At 39.4% G+C, this 17,503-nt stretch overlaps 1 protein-coding gene across 1 annotated transcript in view; it reads right to left on the reverse strand.

Moving 5' to 3' along the window:
• The window catches only part of FBXO11 (F-box protein 11), a 98,421-nt gene extending 83,154 nt beyond the window's left edge, over positions 1-15,267 (reverse strand). Inside the window, exon 1 of the mRNA XM_036263054.1 lies at positions 14,289-15,267. Within this exon, the coding sequence (XP_036118947.1) occupies positions 14,289-14,526 (238 nt within the window). The 5' untranslated portion in view covers positions 14,527-15,267. The remainder of the gene's footprint in view (positions 1-14,288) is intronic.
• Positions 15,268-17,503: the final 2,236 nt, after the last annotated feature.

Genomic DNA, 17,503 nt, shown 5'->3' on the forward strand with positions numbered 1-17,503 from the left:
TTAAGTCACTTTTTAAGACAGGTATTACAAAATAATTTTGTTTAATGCAATTAAGATAACAGAAATCTTTATCAGATAAATAGGTTCAACCAATCACTAAACTGAAAAATGAACAGAATGATAAAATTCTGTAACAAGAACAGGTAACTGATTGAGAGCCAAGAGACCTGGCTTCTAATTTCAACTGCCACCTTGAACAAGTAAATAAAAGAAGTGAATAAACCTCAAAATTACACTTTCTATTTGCAATATTCTAATTACCATGCAAAACTAATTAAAATATCTAATATTAATAGCTGCCTCTAAAAAAGGTTAAGTACATATAATCTTCCTTAGTGATCTGTTTTAGAATTAACCAGCTATTCTTTTTTTTTTAAATCCTCACCCAAGGATATTTTTTCCCCAATTATCTTTAGATAGAATGGGGGTGGGGGCATCTATGTGAGAGAGACACATTGATTGGTTGCCTCCACACCACCCCGACCAGGGCCGGGGATGAACTGCAACCAAGGCACGTGCCCTTGGCTGGAATCGAACCTGCAACTCTTTGGTCCACGGGCTGATGCCAACCGCTGAGCCAAACTGACCAGGGCCCAGATATTCTTTATACAGTCTAAATCACCAATCTAATAGTTTAAATTCAGTTTCTCTAGCTGTCTTCTGAGCATAATGAGAAATAACAGCAACATTTTTCTTTTTCTTTTTAATCCTCACCCAAGAATCTTTTCCTCCCATTTATCTTCATATAGAGGGAGGGGGAGGAGGGGGGGAGGAGAGAGAGAAACATCGATGTGAGAGAGACACATCAACTGGTTGCCTCCCGCACGACCCTGACCAGGGCCCAGGGCCCAGGGCCCAGGACCGAACTGCAACCAAGGTACGTGCCCTTTATCAGAATCAAACCCGTGGCTCTTTGGTCTGTGGGCCGACGCTCTAACTGCTGAGCCACACCAGCCAGGGCAGCAACATTTTTTTTTTAAGAATTACTTTCAACCATGTGAAAGGTTTGGTCACCCTTTAACTTAACTCTCTTTAATTTCATCCTCACCTGGTATGTTTTTTAATTGATTTTTGAGGGAGAGGAAGATGGGGAGAGAGAAACATTGATCGGTTGCTGTCTAGGTACGTGCCCTGACCAAGAATCAAACCCACAACCTTTTGGTGTATGGGATGACACTCCAAACAACTGAGCCACCGACCAGGGCTAGCTTGTCCCTCTTTAGAACAATATTTAGATTTTTCTACTAGGCATATGTTTCCAACCATTTTAACATTTTACAAGTCTTATTGTTCTGACACAGAATCTATCATGTGTTTACATGGCACACACACTTTAGGTTTAACTATACTGTAGTCCACATAGCTTGCTGCTATACTTAGTTCTGGCTAAACATTTTTAAGTGACTACACTCATTATTTTTGTTGTAATTTCTACAAAGATTAAAGCACACTTGTTGCTTTTTTCTTTCCTTTTTTTTAACTATTCAAAATAATTTGATTTTCATTCTTGGTTTTTCTGGTACTTAACCTCATACCACTTTTTAAAATCTATGAAGTTAGCCCTGGCCAGTTTGGCTCAGCGGTAGAGTGTCAGCCTGCGGTCCACAGAGACCCGGGTTTGGTTCCCGCTAAGGGCATGTACCTTGGCTGCGGTTTGTCCCTGGCCCTGGTTGGGTTGTGTGGGTGGCGGCCACTTGATGTGTCCCTTTCACATCGATGTTTCTCTCTCATCCTCTCTCTCCTTCCTGCTCTATCTGAATAAAAAATGGAAAAATGTCCTCGGGTGAGGATTAAAAAAAAAAAGAATACACTTTAAAAAAATAAATAAATAAAAAATAAAATAAAATCTATGAAGTTAATATGCTTAATATGAACAAATCTGGGTCCAGAGAAGTTAAAGGGAAACAGAAACAACTATTTACTAAATGTCTATCTGCAAACAGCACTGTTTTTATATGTTGTAGCTTCTTCATAACACAACCTAAAAAAATTTCTGCCAACTGTCACAACAACGATATGACTGCTCTTGTTACCTATTCAGTTACCAAAAGTCACTGTTTTGGAAAAATACTTTAAATGCATTTGTAATCAGTTCTTCATAAAACTATGTTGATTACTATCTAAAATCTACATTCAATGACTGATTTACTCTAAACCATATTGATAGTCTCTATTTTAAAAACAAAATAAAAACCAAACAGTTCACCTCTTTCAATAAAGGTTTTTAATGTACTTTCTAATAGGAAAATGCTTGTTTTTACTTGATTTACGTTTATAAAGAGTCTGTAAAATGAGCAGAAGACTAGTCAAGTGTGAGACAAATTAACTGCAAATCTAATAACTAAATTTAAGGTTCAAAAGCCCATTTTAAAAATGTTCATTCTTAGTTTTTCCATCTCTATTTATTCCCCATAAGAAGCCCATATTTTTTGAAAATCATTGGTAGTTTCTTATTTATCCCAAACACATTAGGTCCCACAGTCCAAAATGTCTTAGAATACCATATATGAGAAAGGGAAGGGTATGTTTTCTTTATTGAAAATGATGAAACAATCTCCCTTAACCACCTCTTTCAAGTTAATAAACTGAGCCACTAATTTAGAGCTAATTTCTTTAGAGCTAATTCCAGTTTTGTGGAAAAAAAAAAAATATATATCCCCTTACAACATTACCAAATAGACCTGAGTCCATATCATACAACCAAGGTACAGAAGAAATAGCCACCTGTTGTGATCAAATAAATTTCTTTTCTAATTATCCAGTTGTTTGCACACTAAATTTCCATCTTCCATCATTCAGCCAGGCATGTAATTAAAATACTATTTGTACTTACTACCATAATCTATATTCACAAACTTATCCTAGAAAGACAGAAACATTGGCTCAAAGCTCAAATATCAAATTTTGTTTTAATTCTGAATTCTGACTTTTGGGTCATCAATTATCCTCAGTACCTATAAATGATAGTATCAATTATTATCCTAAAGTTACTGTGAATACAAAACTAAAAATTTTCATAAATTAATAACCACTTAAAAGACAATAGCTTTGAAAAATGGAAAGTTTTAAGCTTTTATTCGAATTTAAAAGGACCTATATCATCAAACCAAGCAATAATATGAATTCACATCACAATCAAAACTTAAATTTTTTAAAAAAACAAACCACCCTCCTTCCAGATTCCATATAATATTTGAAAAACAAAGAAATGTAGAAATAGTAACAAAAATCACCTCACTTCCACCATCCTAAGGCACTACTACTAACATTTCACCAAAAAATTTTAGACACTTCACAAAATAAAGAGGGCATATTCACAGTTTCACTGTGTGTGTGTGTGTGTGCACGCACACACACGCAACGCATGTCTAATGATTGGTATTTGACATTTTTCTAGCCCTATAAAATCACACAACTTTACAGACCCTATACAAATTCACTACACCCAGATCTCCCAGTTTTTCAGCTTTCAAGATTTCAGCTAAGAGGTTCTCAAATCAGATGATTCAAAAAAAGAGAATAGGTTCCCTGTCAGATGCAGCAATAGATATACTAAGACAGAATTAGAAAAATTCATAAAGGTACCCTGAGAATTACAATTACTTGGTATGTGGGATTACCCATGCTATGAAGAACCTTTCAAGGGTTGTTTTATCTTTTCAATTGAGGAGTTTGGATTCTAGCAACATAATCTAACAAATTTGTGCTCCTACTTTGTTTCAGGATAGAAGGGTAAAACAATGAATTTAATGAAGAAGGATGATACTATGAAAACAAGATGAATGACCCTAACTCTGCAGGTAATTTCCTTCACTAGGCACATGTTCCTTTCTTAATCACTTACATAAACATGCTATACCTTAGCTTAATCTTTGGGCTGCAACAAGTTTCTAAGTGTGACACAAAGGTAATTCAATGAACATATACCAGACAGCAGGGGGTTTTAACAAATCATCTTAATAGTGTTTCACAGAAAACTCTAACAGACTGGTTAAAAAGTATCAATCAATTTCTCTCCCCCCTCCTCCCTTCCTCCCTCTGTCATCAGAAGACAATGAAAACAGTATCAACACACTTATTTACAATTCATCTTGATTTTAAAAGTTAATTAAATTCAGTCTCTATCTCAATTATAAGTTCCAAAAGGCAAGAACTATGTCTATATAGTAATAGCTAACAAATTCAGATCTCACTGATTTATACTGGTAACTCAAATGATAGAGTTTTAGAGCATCTCACTCATCACCTTATTCAAAATCTCCTAACTTAGAAATGAGATTAAGATACCACTCTATAAAAAAGGTAGCAGTTTCTTCCACACAGTTTGTTATAGACAAGAAAGAACAATTGTTAGTACTAACACTGGACTGCTTGGTGCTGAAAGAGCACACATGGAATAATGAAATCTTACTCTCTTGATATCTAAGGCTACTATATTACCAGTTTTGAGCAACAAGTTCCGTAAGAACAGAGCCCCAGCTGTCATTCTCAGGGTATACTTGTATCATAGAGGGTACAAGCTTATAAGACACTAACCAGCACTTGAGCACAAGCTTTCACTTGAGGAAGAACTTATTTATGATGCTGCCAGAGGCACTTTTACACTTTCTTCCTATATATGGGTAATTGATAGATCTGGTCAAGGATTAGAAAAACAACTTTGAGAGCAAAATGTACTCTAATTTTTCTGTGAAAGTTTTGTGATTTTAAAATAAACAAAATGTAAGATAACAAAAATTAACAAGATATGCAGAAAAAGAGAAATAAAATGAACCAACCAACCACACAAATGGCAAAATATTTTCATAGGTGTTAAGAGGATAAACTTAAACATAATAAAAAACAGGGTTCCAAACTGAAATGAACAAAAATATTTATGGCAGCAGCAAAAAGAAACAACAGGTGTTTTCGTTTTGTTTTTTATTTATTTTTAATATGATTTTATTGATTTTTTTTTTTAAGAGAAAGAGAAAGGGAGAGATAGAAACATCAATATGAGAGAGGAGAAAGGGAGAGATAGAAACATCGATATGAGAGAGAAGCATCAATCGGCTGCCTCCTGCAGGCCTCTCAACTGGGAATCGAACCGGAACCTCTCAGTCCATGGGACGACGCTCAATGCACTGAGCCACATGGGCCAGGCTTGTTTTACATTTTTAAATGAAGGCTCAGAATCACATATTAAAGTCCACAGGGTTTTTTAAAAAATAATTCCTAAACATAAAAGATTTCTCCACTTCTCAAAATAACCCAACCTATGACCTTTGGGAAAAACTAAAGTATATATTAAAGCTGATGGGTAAACTTCCAGACTAATACTTAACTGTTAAAGGATGCAGAAGTGGACATACCTAAAGACTTAAGAAAAACACTAATATTTGAAATAAAATCATCAGTTATTTTAGGAACATAATCATGAGAAGCCATATTCATATCTGTCTTAGAGCTGTTTCATCTTCCACTTCTTTTAAAGTAAATGAAAGTTTTGCCCAGCTGGTGTGGCTTAGTGGTTGAGCATCGACCCATGCACCAAGAGGTCACCGGTTCGATTCCCGGTCAGGTTATGGGCCCGATCCCCAGTGGGGGGGCACGCAGGAGGCGCCCAATCGATGTTTCTATCTCTCTCACCCTCTCCCTTTCTCTCTAAAATCAATAAAGAAAAAAATTTTTTTTAAATAAAATAAGATAAAAAAATTAAGTGAATGAAAGTTTTGCCTTTGGGAAAAGATAAGCAATGGTAGGTAATGTGTGCATGGGTTCAACAAAAGATATATATAGATATATAAAATGCTCATAATAGCACTATTCCTGACAGCCAAATCCGAAAACAACTCTATGTCTATCAATTGCAGATTGGATAAATTGTAGGATACTCATACAAGGTAATACTATACAGCAACAAGAATGAACAAACTATTGCTACAAACAAGAACATGGATGGAACTCACAAATAAATATTAAAAAGAAGTCACACATACAGGAATACATACAGGGTGGTAACATTTACATAAAGTTCAAAACCACACAAAACTAATCCAAGCTGTTAGAAAGATAGGGTTGGGGGTAGTGACTGGGCCTAAGGAGTGTATGCTGGTAGTGTTTTATTTCTTGATCTAGGTATTACTGGTGTAGATGTATTCCCTTTGTGAAAAAAATCATGAAGCTGTGTACACCAATAGTTTGTGCACTTGTATACTTTCATTACAAGACCAATTTCGACAATTTAAGTAACTATATATTTATATATAGTACATATACACAGATAGAAATAATTATATAGAGATTGTTTCTAATCCAAATGACCACTACTAATTTAAATGACCCATATTACCGGCACTCTCATCTGCTCTAATTTTTTCTCTTCTCTCCATCCCAACCCTTACCCAAAACTAGTATTTAAAAAAAAACAAAAACAAAAGTGAAACGTTAAGAAAAAATTTAGGTTCAGAAGCAGATTAGGAAAAACTATAAAAGTGTAAGGTGAGTGACTCTTGCAAGAATCTTCTACTTTCCCCCTCCACTGACATGCTTATTTTGCCTCTCAGGACTTTTTGCCCCCAAAAAGTCTTTGTCCAAATCACTAGTTTCTCTCATCTTTTACTGGGCCTAAAATACCCAAAACTTGACTAAGCAATCAGTTTCTTTAAAATGCAAATATGCCCTGGCCAGTTTGGCTCAGCGGTTAGAGCATTGGCCTGCGGTCCGGAGAGACCCGGGTTCGGTTCCCGCTAAGGGCACATATCTCGGTTGCAGTTTGTCCCCGGCCCTGGTTGGTCGTGCGGGTGGCAACCACTCGATGTGTCCCTTCACGTCGATGTTTCTCTCTCTCCCTTCCTCTCTCTCCCTCCCACTCTATCTGTACAAAAAAATGGAAAAATATCCTCGGGTGAGGAAAAAAAAAAATAAAATAAAATAAAATGCAAATATATTTCAAAGGACTGCGAAGATATCAGTTATTTGCACACAACTGTGAATTAGTTCTGTGGCTACTTTTAACATTTAGATAACCCTCCAGGTAAAGAACAATGAATGATTTCACAATCTCTTTTACCATATGATCCCTTTGCTACAAATATTAGATTTCAAAATAAATTGTCTTCACCCATTCCCATTTCTTTCAAACAAGTATTCTTTTATCTTTCTTCTCTGCCATGATACAAACCTGGAAGACTCCTACTTTTCATGTGTTAAATTTTACTAACTTCTAATTTTCCTTAAAGCCTGTTTTTCTCCACCCCCCCCAAAAGATATGATAAATTATGTGTGAAGAAACAATTACTAATGACATTATATATTGTATATCAACCCTGTCCATCTCAAAATATAACAGGTGAATAAAAAATAGTTATCTTCTCTTCCTCTCAAGTGTCAGATTCTCATAAAGCAATGTCTTGTATATGTTATATATGACCATGGGTGCAAAATCATACTTAAATGTAAAAAATAATCCTCAGATCTAAACCCAGAGTTGGCAGGCCAGCAAAGGCTAAATTGATTCAAGTCAGTTATCAATACATGGCACTAAAGAAACCAATACCACTGAACACATTTAGTAGCCAGTTAATTTCACACTACTGAAAAAGTTTCAACAGCCAAAGATTTTGACACAACCCAACTCAACCATCTGGAAAATGAGCCTTGTGGTACACAACAGGGAAATAGTGAAACTAAGATTATCACTATTACCAGAAAAATAATTTTAAAATATGGGCTGTAACTGCATCTCTATCACTAAATAATTTCTGAGCTTTGAGAAAATAAAAAAAGTAGGCTCTCTTCACAAAATAGATGAATGGGCACCTCTTCTCGCATGAGATGTGAAAATATTCCTTAATGTTTTTTAAGGCTTAGCCACCAATTGAGAGAATAGTATTTTTCCTCCTTTTTAAAAGTCACACAATTTGCCATCTGTTAGAAGGGCAGAACTTTTGACAACTATATTTTTAGAAATTGGGAAAGTAAGCAATTAACATACAGAACTTACATTGCCTTAACATGCTATCTTATTTTGGATGTTTTAAAATTAAAAAAAAAAAAAAATACACAAAGCAATCATTTTCAAAGTAAAATAAATATTTTCAATATTTGCCTTCAACTAAAATAAATTATGTAAAGAAAGTTAGTTGGTTTCATTTCTCTATTTTCTAAGGATTACGTTTAAGCACATATCTTGTACTAACCAAACATATACAAAAACCCAACTTAGGCATGCATGTAAAAAGACACCCAACTATGGTGAGAAAAGGATTAATTAGTCCACAAACCTATCAAAATTACCGCTGAAGTCTAATTTAACTCACATTTTTTTCCTTTCTGAAACAGTCCAGTCTATAACTATGAGCTAAAATGACCTAATAACACCCTTTATTCATAACTTATGAGTAATTCAAGGGAAATCTATCCTTCTTTGTACAATGAGTGCTTAGTGATCTCATCAACAAGCTGGAAAAACACGCAGGCCAATCAGTGCGATCTCTTCTGGAGACAAATTTACACGAGAGGTGAAATTATGATTAGAAGGTTAACTCAGAAAATGTGAAACCAGATGATTTAACAATAAGAGCATCAGACTACAGAGTTCAGTCTCCAATAGGATAGATGGGATGTGACAGGGGGCAGATGTGCTACAAAAGCTAGGTTATTTCCTCCTCTGAAAATGATGAAGACACTATGCCAAAATTATTTCGTTATCTCCCCTTGTTTATGGAAAAACCAGGTGACATAAATCAGTTTTGAAATTCTTCTCTGCTACTTACTATGCACAATCACTGTTGTGTAATGTCCATCTTATGGAATAAGGGTTAAATGAGATAATACATAAAGCGTCTAGGACATAAGCAGAAACAATGTTTACCACTATTCCATTTCTTGTTTCCTTAATCTTTCTTCGAAGAATATTTCAATTCATTAGATGTAAGATTAGTGATGTAATTACAAGTCACCTATATTACATTTTGGGGAATACCAGAAACTTTTTAATGACTTGTGTACATTTTATCTCTTAGATTTAGTTTTATATACAGCCAATTCCATTCCTTAATATTTTTAAAAACTGCCACTTATGACCATCTACCATGTGCCGGGTACTTTACTATCTCTTATCCTTACAATTTTTCCATAAAGCAAGTGTTATCACCACCATTTAACAGATAATGAAGTAAGGCTCCAAGAGGTTATTGCTTGCTCCAAATCAAACAGCTCCTTAGTGGTGTAGCCAGGATCAGAACCCAAGTAAGTCTAGATAGGTCTAACTCTGACCTCTTTCCATCATACCACCCAAATGTCTCATCCCTTATATTTTACACTTCTTTATAATTTTACTTTCATAAAGTAACAACTGCAATTTGGGGGTACCTTGCTAGCAATTTCATATATTAACCAGAGTCCTCTGGAAGACAAGAATACTATTCAAAGGGCTGATAAATTAGTGAAATAAAAAATCTAATCAGCCCTGGCCGGTTTGGCTCAGCGGTCAGAGCGTCGGCCTGCGGTCCTGAGAGACCCAGGTTCGGTTCCCGCTAAGGGCATGTACCTCGGTTGCAGTTTGTCCCCGGCCCTGGTCGTTGTGCGGGTGGCAGCCACTCGATGTGTTCCTTTCACGTCGATGTTTCTCTCTCTCTCTCTGTTCCTCTCTCTCCCTCCCACTCTACCTGAACAAAAAATGGAAAAATGTCCTCGGGTGAGGATAAAAAAAAAAAAAAAAAAAAAAAATCTAATCAGAATAACGCTTCAGAGACCAGTGGGGCAAGAGAGACACAACATTAAGAAATAGGGAATAAGAGAATTCAGGTTGAATAACTCATTTTTATAGATTGTTTCTTTTCAAAGTTAATTTTAAATAGAAATAAAACAACAACAATGAAGAAATTGAATTCTGCTAAATCTGAGTCTAAGGGTCCTCACTAACAAGTCAAGATCTACTGGTCCTTTTTGCCTTACCTGGTTTCTAAGATTGCTGGCCGTTCTTTGGTTTTGCCCAAATTTCCAGTAGAGAGAGAAAAGTAGTACAGGAACAACCCTTAGGCCTTATCAGCAGGACCCTGACACTACCACTGTCATTATCGCATTTCTATTCCTCAAATAATTTCTAAATTTTGAGAAAACAGGTTACACACACACACACACACACACACACACACACACACACGGCACAGTTGGGCAGCATCTTTCCTCTCATGGAATATAAGTATTTTGAAGGTTTAGCCACCAGATGGGAGAATAGTAACCCACAGTACTTAATTTCTAAACAGGAAAAATCACGTTCCTTGTCCAGAAATCTCAATCTTAAAAGGTTGAAGAAGTTCCTTACTCTATAAAGTAGTAGGAAAATCTGAAGGTAAAATATCATGGGCCAGAACAATCCCATAGAAAGTGTAATTAGTATGCGTAACTAAAACACTAAGGAGTTTCCTGGCTGTTGCATATTAGAAATATGTAGCTCTATCAGGAATATTTTATGTAATACTATACTACTGAATTATTTCCCAAAATTCAGTTAAAAAAAAACCTCTTTACTTTCAGAGTCATAGGTGATATTTTTAACCCACAAATACAAATGGGATTGAGAGGCTAAGTTTTTACTTTCTACATTTACTTCAGACTAGAAATAGCAAAATCTATTAATATAATGTGTTCATTAAGTTTCTTGAACTATAAATGACCAGTTAAAATTTCAGCATTTCAAAAACAATCTTATAAATTTTCCAATAATTAGAACAAAAATTACTCCCATTTTCAAAAACTTCTATATCAAGATTATTTTCAGATGTCAACTTTCATTTTTTGTAAAACATAATAAATGAGAAACTAAGAGTATTGATTTTAGGTAGAAGAATTTGATAGCTGAGGGTGGGTATGTGTATTGCTTATACAAAATAATCCATTTTAACAACTAAAAACTAAAAGTACTCAGAATACATAGTACTTCTGCAGACTTGTAAGCTTTACTTATAGAAAAAGACTACCAACCAAATAGATATCAAGAGAAATGCATAACAAGTTAAAAAAGTAAAATCCTTTTAGCATTTTAAAAGAAAAATATAAAATATTCAACCCCATACTACTTTCAGTTTCACTGATTCTGTAATATATTTTGAAGTGTCCCTATGTGGAACACAAATTATTTTCTATTAGCTTAAAGTGGTACATGAAATCCTAAACTCAATAATTTAAATTAAAAGACTAAAAACACTAATCATTGGTGGATTATTAGTGTAAGAAATTCTCTCCCATGGAAGGCTTTGAAAAGTCCTCATAAGCTTTCAACTCTATGAAGTAGGTTGTTTCTTCTTCAAACACTGGCGCGCACACGCGTGTGTGTAAGGATATGTCAAGAACGTGTGTGTGTGTGTGTGTAAGGATATGTCAAGAACGTTTTCAGACCAATTAACCTGTAGGCAAAGAAGCAACTAAAAACCAGTTCTGATAGATTTTTTTGCTTGAAAAATATACTGTATTTTGTAACTATTTCTTAAAGAGCAAAGGCCCATCGTTTATGTAAAACAAATGATTTTATATAGAGATTGAATTAACTTGTCTTAAAACAGTGAGTCTTACTTCAATTCCCTACCTGAAAAGTTGTCTGATCCACTATTATATAACTCTATCCAAAACTCTAATGCAAGAATCACATATCCATTAAGAGTTGGTAAAACCACACACACACACACTCTCTCTCTCTCTCTCTCTCTCTCTCTCTCTCTCTCTCACGTGCACACACACACACCCCTGTTCACATATCCATTAAGAGTTGGTAAAACCACACACACTCTCTCTCTCTCACATGCACACACACACACACCCCGTTAGCTATAGTTCCTTAATCACCTTGTCAAAATTATGAAACCCAGTATATTCTTAAACAACAACAAAACCTCCTATCCAAACCAGAAATAGTGACAGCATGTTTCATAAAACTTTAAAAATAAAAGCATTCTTCTTGGCTTACTTCTGATCATTATGTGAACTGTACATTTAAAAAATGTAATCAAAATGCCAATTTTCAAAGAATGACATATTTACATAAAGCTAGCAAAATATTATTTTTAGTCTTTTACTTCATCTCTTTCTTCATTTTGAGACTATTTATTTGTCCTCTAAAAGATCTACAGCATTTTCCCTTAAGACTAATCAGTAAGTTTTCCCCTCTGTGCCAACATAGATTTTCCAGAACAATTTCTACTAGCTGCAGCAAAGCAACAATTCTACAGTGAATTTGATTTACCATTTGGTTAGGTACACACTAAAATGTTGATTCATGAATATCTTAGTCAGTGTATGGACGTCAATGAAAAGAAAATTCAGACTGGCATGTGACTATCAACAACCAAGTCAACTTACTTCAAAAGGAAACAGACTTTAGTAACTAATAATTTTAAACAACTGAAAAGTATCTAAGATAAAAGTACAAGGGAGTTTGAAATTACAAATTGTGAAAATGAGATTCAGAACAAACATTTAAAAATACAGTGGGACTAAATTTTAAGTTTAGCTGAAAGAACGTGATTCAGTGCTAATGCTATTAAATCAGTACATCTTGATAAAGCTGTACATCTACAATAGTATATTGTGCTACAATTTCAATTCAGTGTCATTGTTTTCTCAAAAAGTTTTGTCAATTCTACTATATATATATATATAGTGCCAATTCTGGAAGGAGACTTCATTATTATTTGAATGGAACACAGAAGAACCCTAATATGCAAATGTCAAAGGAAATGACGAAACTACAAATATTTTTAACTTACAAAAAAATTGGTAAATGTATCAAAGAATCATTAAGACACATTTACCAATAGTGTTGCACAAGACTCCTACCTGGCTTGAAACATCACATTCTTACGAGCAACATATAGCAAACTGCTTTCTCAAGGACTATCTGTAACAGTGACTAGGGAAAACCCTTCAAACTATTTTTCAGATTATCATCTCCCTCTTTCATTGGTTAAGTATTCTGACCAAGTACAATGAAACAGTTTTTAAGGAAAGAATGTATTTTAAAAAGGCATTTCATCTCAATTCCCTTAATCGAAGGAGGTGTGACAACCAACGCATGTAAAATTAACCTTAATCCGCCAACGAAAACACGCAAAATGTCTCCTAACAATTCCCCTCCTCCTAAAAACAACCACCGTACACATAAATATGGTACTGACCTCCACCCCACTGAGAGCAACTAATTAATAAAGAGAATAGTTACGTCTGGAGACCAAGGTGCAACACCCAACCTCATAAACCTCCCAAAATAACCACATCGTCAAAGTAGAACTGAACATTATTTTTGCTAAAGCAAGAATCCAACCCCCGGGAGCCTCAGCCCTTAGACAATGGTGGTTACCAGACAGAGCTGCACAGTTGGGTCCAAATGACACATTTCACTAGGCCTTGGACACTACTACCACCACCACCACCACCACCACCACCACACCCCCCCTCCCCCCCCAGGGGCCAGTTCTAAGGAAGGGCGTTCAAACCCCACTAGGAGATGGAGGGTAGTACGGCGGCGTGGGGGCTCGCCGGGGGAGGGCAGGAGAGAGGGGTGTTGATAGAACGTTAAGGGTAACTGCACTGCACGCGAGGGAGGGGGCTGGAAATGGCCGATGGATTCTACATTTATTTATTTAAAGGTCTTCATTTAACGGGTCCTGCCAGGGGTTCTGTAACTAAAGCCAAACTGCGCAGCAAACATTATGGGGTTGGGAGAGGAGTCGCTGCTCCCCCTACCCCGTGACTAGGGAGGGGGGGCGGGGGAAACAAGTTCCCCGGCCAACACCACGGACCACTCCGATTCCCCCTCTTCCCCTCCTCCACAGGAAGGGGGAGGCTAACAGAGAAAAGGGGGAAAACAAGTTCCCCAGCCAGCCCCACCGCCAGATCACTCCCAGTTGTTTCCCCCACCTCCCCTCAGAAAAGGGGAGACTAAACCGGGGAAGGTAACAGAAAAGGGGGAAATCTCACCTTTCGCCCCCCCACCCCCGCCACAAACAGACTCCTGGGGGTCCGTGAGCTAGTCGGGAAGCCAAAGGGATGGGTGAGAATAGAGGGTGCCGAGCACCGAAACCAAACAAAGCGCGGCCTGAGCGAGAGCCAGGGCGAGTGGGGAAGCCGCGGCTTTTCCTGCCGGCCGGGGCCCGGGTCGGGCTGACACTGCGGCACCGGGGGACCCGCCTCCACTCAGCCTCCGTCCCCCACCCCCTGGGCGCTCCGGCCACCCCCACAAGCCCCGGCCTCCCTCCCGCAGGTCCCAACGGCCGGGCGCCCGAGCCGGCGGGGAGGGAGCGCGGCCTTACCCCGCTCGCCGGCGTTGTTCCGCTCCTGGGGCAGCGGCGGAGGCGGCGGTGGCGGCGGCGGAGGCTGCTGCTGCTGCGGCGGCGGCGGAGGCTGCTGCTGCTGCGGCTGCGGCGGCGGCGGCTGCTGCTGTTGGGGCGGCTGCGGCGGTGGCTGCTGGGGCTGCTGCTGCTGTTGCTGCACCGGGCGCGGCCGCGACACTCGCCTGGGTCTCCGGTTGGCGGCTCGGACGGAGTTCATTTGCCGGGCTGAGGTGGCGGCGTTGGCGGAGGGACACACACACGCACACGCACAGCGAGCTCCCGGGCAGGCGGAGGGGGTGGGGAGGAGGAGGAGGAAGGAAAGGGAGCGAGGGGAAGGGGAGACGGTGAGGGTGGAGGGGGCGAGCGAGCCCCCGAAGCCAGAGAAAGGCCCGCGGAGACAGAGACCGAGCGAGGCCGGGCGGACGGGCCTGACGCACGGGGAAGGCCGAGGCCGCCGGGTGGGGCGGCCGCGAGGGACGAAGACAGAAAGACGAGCAGAGCGAGAGAAAGAAAGAAAGGGCGTCCGCCCGCCTGGGGATCCCGAGGCGAAGCTCGGCGTCGGCGGCTGAGAAGACAGACCCCGGTCCCGCCGACTCCCGAGCGGCGTCTCCGGCGGCGGGGGTAGTGGGCGGGCGGGTGAGGAAGGGAGAAGGAGAGGGAGAGAAGGGAGGGAGGGAGCAGGGGGCGCCCGGCTTTTTTTTTCTCTTCCTCCCCCCACACCCCCTGAAAGAGATTTCTGAGAGGAATTTTTTCTCTCTTCGGCCTCTTCTCTCTCCTCCCCCCCTTCTCTCCTCGGCGAAGGGGAAATGAGTGTGAAAGGAGGAGATAGGGGGAAAAAGAGGCGTCGTCGTTCCTCCTCCTTAAAGGAACCTTTTCTCCTCCTCCTCAGCCCCGTCGCTGCGGCTTCTGCTGCTGCTCCGTGGCAGGAGGAGCCATTGACACCACCGGAGCCTCCACTCGCCCAGTCGGTCCCTCCCCGTCGCGGGGCTGGCCAGGACCGCGGGGGAGGGCCACGGGGCGGCGGGGGGAGGGGTGAATGGGCGGGGAGGAGACGGGCGGGGAATTTGGCCAAGAAACCAATGGGAAGCGCCCATACAACCTTCGGGCCAATGGGGCTGCCGCTCTTATCGCGAAGTCCCTTCCTTCAACGCCCTGTTTCCTCTCTCGGGTTTCCTCCCTCCTCCGCTAAGGAGGGGGAAGGAGGAAAGGGGGAGTGTGGTGGGGCGGGTGATAATGGGGAGGTATCAGGGCATATAATAGAGCAGGGGGTGGGCGAAGGGAGCGCTAGTGCGTAGCGCCGATTCTGGGAGAAGAGGTTCTCGGAGGAAAGGGCGGGGGCTGCTGATGTAATGGGGAGAAGTGATTAATCCTTGGGTTCGCTGCTTCAGCTTTCCCCCAACCCCCCACCTTTACCCGATTTTTTAAGCGGAAAAAAAAGTGGAGCGAAGGAGCTGATCTTTGGTAACTTGGGTTTTCTGTGGTAGGTAGGTTCAAAGTCTGAGCTGTAGGGAGCGCTAGAGATTCTGTGCCCTTTAGCTGAGCTGAGGGTATTTGCAAACCTTGGAGATCCAGTTTGAGCATGGTAACCGAAGTTTGGAGACGGTTCCTAATCGTAGTTTTAAAAGCAGTCATCTGGGTCTTGAAAAGGTTTTGATTAATAGGCAGTAGACCTTTGGTCAGTTTACTTTTTGGAGACGTGGTCTTTGTAATGTTCGGGGCAATATGTGAGACGTAAATGTGTTTAGGTTATGAGTGTTTATGTGATTAAAAAAATTTTTTTTTAGTGTCCACAGACTCAAAGGAAAAGAAAAAACCCAAGAGGAATTATCCTTTGTATCTGTATCTGGTCCCCTCAGCATAATCTCTCCCCAAGGAAAACGCATTTTTATTCCCTAGCTGTTGTGATGACTGAAAAAGTACCCTTTCTCAATTTTCTGCTCTCTTTTGTTTATCATTTTTATGGATGTGGTAAAACTGGCAGTATACCTGACTCTCTGGTTTTCAGATGGTTGGGTGATTTCTCATTTGAATTTGATCAATTTGCTGTCTGGGTTTGAGATAATTAAGCAGTTACATAGTATGATAAAGGTTGAGAGGGAGAAGTGTATTTTGGGAAAAAGGAGAGGGGCAAGGAGATGTGAATCAATATTGTGTTGGGTGTTTGAGTCCCTGATTTGATATGTGACTCCAGGAAATAACTTTACCTTTATGAATGGGGGTTTGGGGGCGGATTTATAAGGACTTAATAAGGACTTATTTTGGACTGTATAGTCCTGTTTCCAATTTTTAAAAATTCTGTAATTTTCAGATGATCTCTTTTTGGTCCTGAAGATGAATTTCACTTAGATCTAAGTTTCCTTATCAAAAAAAATATTTAAAGAGGAGGGCTGTTAGAACTTAAGAACTCTGGATTTTTATGATTGTTAGCTAGGTGCAAATGGGTACACTTTTAGATTTGGTTCAAATAAATGTAGAGGAGAAAAGAAAAAGTATACATATAAGTGGATTTATAAAATTTATTTTTTCAACAAACACTTATTGGCTCCCTCTGTGTATTACTATGTAAGGTGCTATGGGAAATACAAAAATAAAAGGCAAAAATCTTCGTCATAATGACTGTATTTTGGTATGACATTTACTTTATTAATTTAAATGTACAAAGAAAACACAACTTATTTTCTGTTATTTCTAACCTTCTCAAGGCCCCACATTATCTTTTTTTTTAACGTAAATGCCAAGTCTTTTAGATTGTATTTTCCCACCTCCCTCGCATTCCAAGATATATATGGGGTCAATTGCTATATGAGATATAGATGAGATGTCTTTCGCATCTTTGGCACCTTACATTTCTAAGTTGTCGAGGACAGTTTTTTGGCATGCAGCACTAAGATGCCTTGTTTCAACAAAACCAGTATATTAAGACAATATTCTGATGGAAGTAAAGTGTCTTGAGAAAAGGAGTGCTTTTTTCTTTTTTTGAAATACGTTTTATTGGTGTTTTAGAGAGGGAAGAAGGAAGAGAGAGAAACATCAATGTGAGAAACATCTATTGGCTGCTTCCTGCACACCCTCTCCTGGGGATGGACCCCCCAACCCCGGGTATGTGCCCTGATGGGAAATTGAGTCGGGGCCTCTCAGTCCATGGGATGCTGCTCAGTCCAGTGAGCCACACTGGCTGGGCAGGAGTGCTTTTT

Source organism: Molossus molossus, unplaced genomic scaffold (assembly GCF_014108415.1).
Source record: "Molossus molossus isolate mMolMol1 unplaced genomic scaffold, mMolMol1.p scaffold_m16_p_15, whole genome shotgun sequence".
Classification (NCBI taxonomy): domain Eukaryota; kingdom Metazoa; phylum Chordata; class Mammalia; order Chiroptera; family Molossidae; genus Molossus; species Molossus molossus.